The 11,801-nt window shown below is 41.9% G+C and overlaps 1 protein-coding gene across 3 annotated transcripts in view; it reads right to left on the reverse strand.

Moving 5' to 3' along the window:
* LOC139539484 (GRAM domain-containing protein 2B-like) overlaps window positions 1-7,601 on the reverse strand; it is a 28,281-nt gene extending 20,680 nt beyond the window's left edge. For 2 of the 3 annotated variants that reach the window (XM_071342480.1, XM_071342482.1), the window contains exon 1: window positions 7,365-7,601. In XM_071342480.1, coding sequence (XP_071198581.1) covers window positions 7,365-7,456 — 92 coding nt within the window. In that variant the 5' untranslated portion in view covers window positions 7,457-7,601. Of the gene's footprint in view, window positions 1-1,117; window positions 1,291-7,364 lie in introns of those variants that run through there. The other variant, XM_071342479.1, reaches the window with a different exon arrangement.
* Window positions 7,602-11,801: the final 4,200 nt, after the last annotated feature.

Raw genomic sequence — 11,801 nt, forward strand, 5'->3', positions numbered from 1 at the left:
TTTCAATCTCATTGAGGAATGTCTGACAATTAGATCATGCCTGTCATTGTGTTATTCTATAAATGAAAATGAGGAAGATGAGAATCTGATAGAACAGGTCCCGTCTGTGGTACAGAAGACAGGACACATTGGCCAGGTCTCAAAGCAAACATGGGGATGGAATGTGCATGCTTAGACGGTTGAACTCTCAGATCCTGCCACGTAACATATGTGCGTGCTTATTTGGAGCGTTGGCTGGCAGCCAGTCACACAGTACTTGCTAGCTACACTGTTTGTTGTGGAGGCCTTCCAAAAAAAGATATGTTTGCTGCCTGTCTGCTAAGTTTGAGACGAGAATCCACCGTACTGTAGCCTACTTGTAACATGTGGTCAGCGAGGTCCAAATCACAGAATACGATTAAAATTAAAATGCAACAGCCAATGAAATGCAGGGGGAATAACAAAGTCAAGCAACCAATTTGTTGCATGCTAGAAGTTGTATAAGGGAAACTGTAGTCTACTAAAGTAATTCACATTGTCATATAATAGTGTTTCCCCCATAGTTTCTATGATGTCCTCTATATTGGTTTAGCAGCAGCCCACCGCCCAGAAGCACTTTTAAAAAGATCAGGGTGATAACCTCCAAGGTAACTAGCTTGTAATCCAGAAAGTGTAGCCAACCCGCTGTATGCCCCCAAGGAATACACCAGCAGATCAATTGAGGCCAATAGGCTGTGATCTAGAGATGGTTCCACTCCCTCTGGTAATGGACTTCGACACGGAGGCCATGACTAATCCTGGGCCACGGTTCAGCAATCAAACGTTGTTGAACGTCGCAGATAGAAATGCCATGATTTAGAGCTGATGCTATTCCTTATTCTACACGTCAGAGGCACGTTTGTTCTACATAGCCTATTTCTATCTGAACTTCTCAAAACGTTGCATCCTGCTGGTGGTTGGAGTCAAGCAAGCCGTTTGGCTAAATCCACAGTCGACACTGAGGGAGAAAAGTCACACTCACGTAAAATGGAAAAGCCTTGACGGCATTCACTCACTCAGGCTACACCCTGATCCGTCCAAAATATTTAAAAAACCAGTGAGTAGGCTGTGACAGGTGAAGAGGATAAAAGAGCCCTACCTCGCCCCATTCCCAGCACGACGACAGTCTGTAGCATCCTGGTCATACCACTGGCTGTTTCCTCTCTCCATGATCAGCCAAAGCTTGTCCTAAACCACCTTTTCTTCAGCTGCTACAGAGAGAGAGCCCCCGCTGGTCCGAGCACAAGCAGTGTGTGTGTGTGTGTGTGTGTGTGAGAAAAAGGAGTGTGTACTTTTTGCTCTCCGGTCTGGACCCGGGAGCAACTGCAGACAGTCAAAAGGGTGTAAAGGTCTCTCTCTTTTACAGCTGCAGTTCAAAACAACATTGAAGGGTAGGAAGAGAAGCAGCACACAGAGACAGAGACAGAGAGAGAGAGTGGGGGATGAAAAAGCAACAAGAGGGTTGGATTCCAAGCCACACTGACCCCACTCAGATTGTGTCACCTGGCGTTACCTTGGAAACAGCTGACATTGGGAAGGGAAGAGCGTGAGGTGTGGAATTAACACCAGCCTCTATTCTCACCACAGCATGAAAATGGCTTCAAATGACACCGAGTCACTGAAATGGCAGTCAAATTCAAAATGACTCAAGGGATGGTGCTACAAAGCAACCAGTACAATGAGCAAGGAATCAAAATACACATGGACAACGGCGCCTGTTAAAAAATGACACCTTTCAGAGGCATGAGTTCAAATTCAGCCCGTAGGTGGATCCATATTTGAGTAGGGCTTCAGGTTGAACGCACTTCTTAAAAAAAAAATGTTTACACTTTTGGGAGTCACAACTAATGTTGGTGGGGGAAAGAAAAAACCATTGGCATCTGTGTTTTCAGGAGGACAGGAGGTGGTAGCCACTTGGGACTGAGGCTATAACTAACATGGTGACCAGACCGGACACGTCGCAAAATTAATATAGAAATCCATGTTATTCAATTATTGCGCGCGCGCAAACGAGCGTCTGCAATGCCAAGGGCTAAAATAGAAGTCATTCCTATTTCTGACGCAGATCGCGCTGAAAGTCCTGCCTCTCCCATCTCCTCATTAGTTTATAGAAGCAGGTACCCACGTATCATCTCCTTCTTTGGTTATACCCACGTGGGTGATTGAAAGACGAACTCTGTTGCCGGTTGTCGTGGTAATACTATGAAAGTTTAGATGCGATCACCATATAAGTTCAAAGATGAAAAAGCCTGGAAGGAGGAGAGATGACTAGAAGTTGTCGGAGTAGAGGACCTTGTGCATTTCAGGTAAAATAACTCAATGTTTATATCCCAGGACAAATTAGCTAGCAACAGCAAGCTAGCTAAATAGGACAAATTAGCTAGCAAGTGCAAGCTAACTAGCTAAATTGCCATACCTGTTTAATGCTTTTCGACCTGTCCCCAAATGAATGTAATTGGTTCAGAGTTTTGATATTTTAACCTGCGTGTCGTGATCGCGTTTGGTGTAGGGGGACAAAATACATATATGCACGATAGCGCACTCGCGCAGCCAGTTTGGGTTCCGTTTTAGCGACTCATTCTCACACTTAGATGTTAGCTGATTGCACTAACGCTAGCTGATCCCAGAGATTTCCAGTCATTGCGCCAACGCTAGTTAGCAAATTGGTCCAGAAACAACCTTTAAAAAAATGTAGAGACATAAATTGTATTCATCAGTTAAAATCAGACTCTGGGTAAGTACAAAAAACACGAAAAATCTTTCACTTTCCCTTTAACCGTAAGTTTGACCCAAGGATTGTCATGCTTAACACCTCCTGGACAGACAGAGATTCCACAACATAAATGGCCAGCAGTCTTAAATTAGTCCCTTACTACTCCTACTTTCTAGCATGTGTAAATCCACTTATATGTGCCATTTAGCAAACGTTTTCATCCTGAGCAACTTATTCATGCATACATTTTACATGGAGGTGCTCACGGGAAACGAACCCACTACCTCGACATTGCAAGCACCATGCTCTACCAACTGAGCTACAGAAGACCACTTAACATAGACTCCTATAACAGGCTTTTACTGAGGACTGTGAAAGAGTCAAATGCAAAAAGGTTACTTATCTGTGTCATTACATGAATGACATTTTAGCATAATGTTGTCAAGAGTCTCATTGGTGGACAACAAAGAAGCAGATTGGCCTATCAGCTGATGAGCTCTTCCTCATCAGGCCAATTCAATGACATTTGCAATTGAAAAGGACTTCACACTTGCATGTCAAAAGGCCAATTGTTTGCTTTGGCAACAAGAAAAACTAAAATATGGTTTAAACTCCTAGTCAACTCTGTACTTTAAAGCTGCAATGTAAGCAAGGTGGCTACTGACCACTTCTCTGCTGAAAAAATAAATAAATAAATAACACTGTCTAGTTCATTAGGCCAAGTCGACACACATGATTTTACCTGCACACATTGTACGAGCTGGACCAACAGCACCTCCATCCCTATCCACTTGATTTCTGCCGTCATTTGTCCGCTTCAGTTTAAATCACCGGGTATGATATGTATCGGCTGCTATGGTCACACAAGGAGCTAAGAGGGCTTATCGCAGAACAGCTCTTACCATTGCCATTCCCAGCCATTATACATGGGGTTATGTACGGGACAGGCAGGGCATCACAGAATGTAGCACTAACATTTTGAAGCTGAGCCATTCTCGTGTGCTCTGCCGCGCAGTACAGTCATATCTGACTAAGATCATAAAATGGTGTCAAATTCTTTAACCTCGTCAAATATAAGACAGGCGACATTATTTCACAGAAAATTAATGTTCCTTGAGATTTGTCGGAGTTGAGTGATTGAAAAGTAGCTAACAGTTACTGCTCTCATATCTTCACTGAGCAGAGCAGCCCAAGCGGAGCCGTTGCTATGGATACCCAGACTCAGTTCGCCATGAGCCGAGCGAGTTGTGCACAGGGTGCGAGTGAGAGAGGAACAGCTAGTTAATTTATCCTCACAGAGGAAGTTATTTCTGATTTCGGCAGGGCCAGGCCTTACATTTGATAGAAGCAATCGAGCCTGGGTAGGGTTTGAATGTCGCAGGCGTGGGTAAGGCTCAGTCTTAAAATGTATGCCCGTGCAGGGCTCTAACCTAAAACACACTTCCGGGTATCAAACGAAACACCAGGTCTCCCAATAGAAGCGGGCTTTGAGATGTGTGGGGAATTACATTTTTTTTTTTTATCTATTAATATCAGTTTGTGCAGATGGGAAGCTTGTTACAGATCTGGTAGTACACTATCCTCGTTGAGGTGGTATACGATATCTCCTCATGTCCGCAAAAGCAACTGCATTGCATAAGCTAAAGGGTGGACTAGATAGGTTCCTCTGTTTACCACATCAGGGGGGGGGAGAGGTGGGGAGGCATTTCAGAGCAGCAAAAGTTGTCCCACGACTCCGCAAATGGTGGTCCTTAAGAGCTTTGACAGATGTGGTGGTCCTCAGAACAGGAAGAAAAAAATATCCAGTCAGGTGAACTGCTGATTACCTATCGCCCAATCATATTGGTTGCAGCCAAACGCAAAGACCAGGTGACAAAAGATGGGCTCTCCTGAACTTGCTCAAATTAATTGTTTTACAGTGTGCCGATTAAAAGTAAGGGAAAGTACAAATTCCAAAGCTTTCACACATGGCCTAACCATACATAAATATTTTGTACAAATAACTAAGGTTAACAGAACAATCCAAAACCATTTTTTTGTTCAGCCTAATCTAAGTGCCACAAGGGCAAACAGCACAGTTCAATTCAAGCAAATATGACAAATCTACTTTACATCCCAGTATTGAGCAAGAGCAAAACAGTCAACTAATCAAGTGATGTGAACTGAGGCCAGCGAGGGTTCAGGGAGGGTGCCGTTTTGCTCTGCAGCAGACTGGTCCAACAGGACAAGGCAGGGTGCCAAACAACGATGCGGCGCGCCGTCAGGCCCAGCAGAACAATGTGTTTGGGAGTGTCATACCACTTCCTCCATGTTCAGCCGACACAGACAGAAGGCAATTCTTCCAGCAGAGCCTCACGATAGTCACACCACCAAGCAGGAAACTCCCACCTGGCTCTCACACCATGTAAGTACAAAAATGAGTATATCAAAACCTCAAGAGTTAGGCTTAGCCTTAAATAACAATAATTCAAAGGTTTGGTTAAATCCCCTTAGTCTGGTAATGTAAGCCTCCCCTGCCCCTGGTTGTGAGCTACCTAACCAGCCCCCAGGTTCCTATTGGCTCATTCTTCCCCTTTCCTCTCCCCTGTAACTATGCCCCAGGTCGTTGCTGTAAATGAGAATGTCTTCTCAGTCAAGCACCTTCAAGGAGCCAGATGGACACCTGGGGAGAATTACAATTACATTTCCTTGATTGCTCATGTCTTCTCTCCTTGCCTCCTACTCAAAACCCATTGGATGAGAAGGTCACAGGGTCAGGACCTCAGACCTTCTCATCCAATGGTTTTTGAGAGGGAGGCGAGAGGACCAGAGGAATCAAGGAAATCCGATTGAAATGCTCCCCTGGCCTGCAGCCCCTCCCCGTCTATTCCCAGCTTCAACGTAAGACTATTTGAACTTCAAAACTACCCATCCTCCTTTAGACAAGTACACATTGTTAGAACTGTACACTCGAGGACCTGAGAGATTACCCCCACCAATGTCACTTTCACATACCAGTAACAGTGAAAGAGATCGGCTAGAGGGTCAGGGATAACAGGAAATCCAATTGTTTTCCAGGGGACTGAGGATGGAAAGTAACAGGATTTTCTATTGTATGGGGCTTAAAACGGTGATATGCTACGGCCATGATATAAAAAGGGAAAGACCACCTGTGGTTGACCCATGGGGACCAATAATGATGCGTTTCCATTGACCATTTAACCTGGTGTTTTACCCTAAAGACTCAGCCTTTTCTGTTTATATTTACACGGACCGGCAACCGTGTCTCATGGCTCCGGCAGACATGCCCTGAATTGGGGCCAAGCCTCCGGATACTTTAACTGTCATTTACATAAATGGCTAACTGAACTTTAACACCTTGTCACAAACAAACGGTCTTGAATGATGAAGAGATTGTTGATTCTGATAGCCACAAGTCTGTAGTGGCACACTGCTGATGAAAACAATAACACTAGAGCTGACATTAACATAACAACCCCAGTGACACACCGATGGGGGGGCTAAATGGAAAATAGAAAATTTATCCTGTGTGTCCCCTGCTGTGACGTCGATCTATACAGTCTGTGGTTATTCTCAGAGCAGGATCATCACCGCCATCAGCAGGAGAAATAAATAGTGTTGTCATTCTGATCCACATAGTGGTGCAGGAGGACGGTGAGGTAATCGGGTTTTCCTCTGCGAGAGAGGGGCAATGAGATTTACAACTGTTCTGAACCTGAGCATTGGAAGATGTAATAACAACAATGTAAGCTGTCCATTTTCATTAAAAAAAAACACTCAACACATACCCCCTTCTGTTAACAGTGGTGAAAAGTTAATATTATGGGCCTGTTTTGAATGTAAAGAAACTCACTTTCCTTGACTGTAGGCTTGTGGATTTCTGAGTTTGGCTAGTTAGGGTGTCAATGATAATATGAAGGCCTGAGTGTAAAAAGTATTCCACTGCGACCTAATTAATGCAGAACATCCAACACTAGCTATATATATATATATACAGCCAGACATTTTTTAAATCAGGAAGCTCTATGCATCAAAATATACGATGTTTACGCGTGCCTTAGGTCCAGCTGTTTGCACAACGAATGTTCCTTTGAGACACTCCAAACAGCTGACGAGCATTTATTTGTGAGATAGTAGACATGATTACCTTTGAAAATGTGTTCAATAACAACTGTAGTTACATAGCTAGTTATGTCACCTAGGATGTAACTAACTAGCAAGGCTTGGCTTCATAACAAGCCAGTTAAAGATCGCACAGGGCTGTATATGCATCGCCTGAGGAACATAAACGACTCGTGCAACAATAGTAATAACTATATAAAGCAATTCAGTGAACATGCTTAATGCAATGATACAAATATCTAGTTACGTTATATTGAATTCAAAACGTTGATATTAGCTAGCTAAGTTCGTTTTTTATAAGAAGCGGATAGCCAGCTAACGTTAGTCAAGTTAGCATCTGTTTGTTTGCACATCCACCCATTGGTACAGAGCGCTAAAGCTGGGCTAGCGGTTTTTGTCGAACAGTTAGTTAGCTAGCTATATATTCAATACAATTCAAGGGGCTTTATTGGCATGGGAAACATGTGTTAACATTGCCAATGCAAGTGAGGTAGATAATATATATCCTTACCTTTCTTTCATGAAGTGCTTGATTCTGACGATTGCCTTTTCATCCATCTTCCTCAGGAAGGTTTTCAATCGATCCGTATTGTTTTCAAGCATTCTTCTTCCAACCGGTGTTCGACTCCAAACGCCGCTCCACCAGAGATGTTGCACGCCGACTCTTAGATTTGTTTAGTTTCTCCTCTATTTTTTGTCCTACTCTAGCTATGACGATACATTAAATTAGCTTAAATCGGACCAAGCCAACTGACCAATGGGAGAGGAGGCAAGTTATAAAAAATGTCATGACAAACAAATCTTCCAATCAGTTCGCAGTACTTGTCTCTTCGTCTCCGCCCATTGCCTTTTATTGGACACAAAACCCGCGTCATTGTGCTATCAAAACGAGAAAGTGTGACCAAGAGGTTGTACCGACAATTTGAAAGCATTTGGATCTTTCTTTTTTAAGGCCTAGTAGGCCAGTCTACTTCAATGATCTATTCTATGGTCATTTCAGTGAGTTCATATTTTAAATGTATAATCTCTAGCGAAGAGAAAGAAGTGTGTTACAGGTATTAATTAGCCTGTTGTATGACGAATATTATATCGAGTTATGAACCTGGTTCAATCACCACCACAGCAGGTCGTTTTTTTAATGTGTAAATTCCTTAAACATTCAAGGACATCTGCCCTATGGTATATTATGCACATCCTATGTAGAGTGGCTTGTGTTTGTACATTGGTGGACGTTTTTATTATTTTATTTAACTAGTGGATGTCGGTGGACGTTAAATCCTAGCTTTTTAAAAGCATCTGCTTATGGTATTGTTGTGTTTCAACATGACATCCTCTAAAACAGTGGCTCCAAAAGGAATTACGTTATGTCCCAAAAAAGAGGTAGGCTAAAAGCAGTCAGCTGCATCAAGCCTGAATAGCGAATGCATTTAAATCAACTAAAATTTGTTAAACCAAAGATGAGTGATTCACAAGACTGCAGTGGCATTCAAGAAGTATGTTGGTGCCTTTTGTTTCACACCACAGGACTGTGGCCAGTGACCACTGTCTGTCTGTCTCCCCCCCCATTTCCTGTGAGACAGAAACTGCAGCACCAAATGGTCATGATAACACCGCTTTTTTTTATCCGTGGCATTTGGTTATAGTGTTCCCTGAAAATGCACATTACTTGCCATTTCACCCTAATTTCGAAGGAATGTTGAGTCATTAATATGTTGTTTCACCAAAAAAAGATGACTCATCGGCAGTGGTAGTTTTTGGGGGAAGTAGAATAGGCTTCTTTTTTTTTTTAAAGGCTCTCATGACAGAACAGCTCATATGACGACAGTATATGTTGGAACCGCCTCTTCAGATAAGGAAACCGAGGAGGCACTGTAATGCCACAGCAAACACAAAGCCCTTTTTTTGTTGAAAAAAGATTGCAGAGTGCAGTATATCAGTATGCAGCAAGTACTGGGTCCAAACTAATACATTTTTCTTATTGCAGAAATGTTGCAGTGTAACTGCAGTTATCCTGCATTTACTGCATCCAAAATACTGCAGTTTCAAAACTGAAATGTGTTTTTGTAAGGGATACATCCCAAGATCCGCCTGACCAGGAAGATAAAGAGGGTGCTTAAAGTAGAGGATTAGGAAACAAGGTTTATTAAAGAGCGGCAGGTAGCCTAGTGGTTAGAGCGTCGGGCCAGTAAAGGTTGCTGGATTGAATCCCCGAGCTGACAAGGTACAAATCTGTCGTTCTGCCCCTGAACAAGGCAGTGTTCCCCGGTAGGCCGTCATTGTAAATAAGAATTTGTCTTTAACTGACTTGCCTAGTTAAATAAAAAAAGAGCTGGGAGAGGTTGATGGCTTAGAATTTCTGCTTACTTCTAGAAAAAATGTTGTGTGCTCGAACAGACCCCCCCCCCAAAAAAAACGAAGTCCAAAACAAACAAAAACGTCACAAAAATGGTCAGAATATATGTACAAACTCCTCCGAACTGTTTCGACTGAAACCTGTATAGAGCTGGGAGAGGTTGATGGCGATACATTGATGATATTTTGAAAAGGAAATGCAGATCAACTTTCATAATAATATGGGTGTGGTGGTCATTTCTAATTGCTCAGTGGAGTCGGTTTTAATGAAGCATGAGGATGGATTGTACTTTTTAAAATTAGATTTATATTCTCGTTCAGTGTTTTGTGGCTTACACTAAGAGAGCATTTTATATTTATTTATTTAATTTAACCTTTATTTAACTATCTTTCCCTACAGCACCAGTCATATTCTAGTAACAGTCGACAGACCATAGTTCATCCCAGGCATTGGATTGTCCACAGAGGAACTGAAGTTCACAACCAGATATAATTATAATAGATTAATAGCTTGAATAAAATATTTCCATTTAATTGTAAACATTTAAAGGCGCTAAACATTAGGAACTATCTACAAAAAAATGTCAGTGCCTATAAATGATTGATATCAATAAATCCTTTCAGCCCTGTCTTTATTTATTCTGTTCATCTATCAATATTGACCATATGACTCATAAAAATGATATATGCTCATATGGTTTTATTGACATAGCCTATGGCAAACATTGGCCTGTTCAAATATGATTCACTACTTCAAAAGAAGGAGGAAATATCATGGGGACTTAAGAGAAGACCACGAGCTTATTGGAAGGAAGAACACAGGAAATTACTTTTTCATTTGTGACATTTGATGCAAACGTAAGAAGATATCCCATGTGTATAAATTTCACAGATGTTCCAAAAATTTGGTCTGTCCGTTTTTTTTTTTTCAAGGAAAAGTGAAAGATGTCCTTTGGTTAGAGAACATTATATCAGATGTTGTAAAAAGGCTATGTTTTGTCAGAACATTCCTCATTATCATTCTCTTGTGAGTAATAGCATTAACCTTGTGATAAGAGACACCTTGACTTTTAAAGACACAGCGAAGCCACAGCAGCTGCAGAATCGCAGGTTCAGCATGACTACAACAATGTACACACACAGCCTGAGAAAAACGAGACGTCAAGTAGTCGCTCACCAAGATGATCGAAGCAGGAATATGTTTCAAGTTACGTACATCCCAGTCTAAATTTAACATATTGTAATGTAAAAGAACAACTGGATGACATAAATAGGACATTGTTAGAAGACAAACAAAACAAAACAATTCAAGAGCATGCAGGTATGGTACAAGTACAGGATCATCAACAAGAGCTAGAGTAATTTGCTGGTATTTCCATATTCAAGAGGGAGATAAAAGACCTTTGTGTCTTGGGAAAAGCCCAGACATGTCAGGGATCACGGGACTTGCCGGCGCATATTCATGCTCCTAAACCTACTTATATAAATGTTTATTCACATTTAAAAGAAGGCTAATTAATTAATTAATTGGATACACCACTAATGCTAAAAAATATATATATACTCTGAGTATACCAAACATTAGGAACACTTTCCTAATATTGAGATGCACCCCCCCCCTTTTCCTTCAGAACAGTCTCAATTTGTTGAGGCATGGACTCTACAAGATGTTGAAAGCATTCCACAGGGATGCTGGCCCATGTTGACTCGAATGCTTCTCACAGTTGTATCAAGTTAGCTGGATGTCCTTTGGGTGGTGGACCATTCTTGATACACACAGGAAACTGTTGTGTGAAAAAAACAGCAGCGTTGCAGTTCTTGACACAAACCGGTGCGCCTAGCCCCTACTACCATACTACTACCATACCCCGTTCAAAGGCAATTAAATATTTTGTCTTGTCCATTCACCCTCTGAGTGGTACGCATACACAATCCATGTCTCAATTGTCTCAAGGCTTAAAAATCCTTCTTTAACCTGTCTCCTCCCCTTCATCTGCACTATTTTAAGTGGATTTAACAAGTGACATCAATAAGGGATCATAGCTTTCACCTGGAATTCACCTAGACAGTCTAAGTCATGGAAAGAGCAGGTGTTCTTAATGTTTTGTAAACTCAGTGTATTTCCAGTGTGCTGTAGTGGTAACATTCGCCAATCACATGACCCCTGGCGAGGGGGGGTTCGAGCTCCACTTGGTCACTTCCTGTACACCTCTTGATATCTGCCTCTCTCTCTGTACTTCACAACTATCCGGTAATGTTTTACTTCTAGTTTCCTAAACCTAGGGAATGTCCTGTGCTTTAGGTAGTCTACATAATTTTGCAGGATTGTTCCACGGTTTTGTGAATAAAATGATAAAACTGCAGACATACATATCAATGCTTGGTCTTACGTTACATCACAATATATTTGTTACCTTCTAAATAGTTGTTGGCACACATTTCAGCATGGGGTCGAATTAAACAACCATTTATCAGGCTAAGTACTCTTCTTGTGTATCCGTGGGCTGGCTGTAGGGTTAAAAAGGCCGACAAGTTGAGGAGGATCCACCCTGACTTTACTAATTCTTCATTAATGAGGACTGGAGGGACTTTACTC

The sequence above is a fragment of the Salvelinus alpinus genome, chromosome 15, assembly GCF_045679555.1.
Source record: "Salvelinus alpinus chromosome 15, SLU_Salpinus.1, whole genome shotgun sequence".
Classification (NCBI taxonomy): domain Eukaryota; kingdom Metazoa; phylum Chordata; class Actinopteri; order Salmoniformes; family Salmonidae; genus Salvelinus; species Salvelinus alpinus.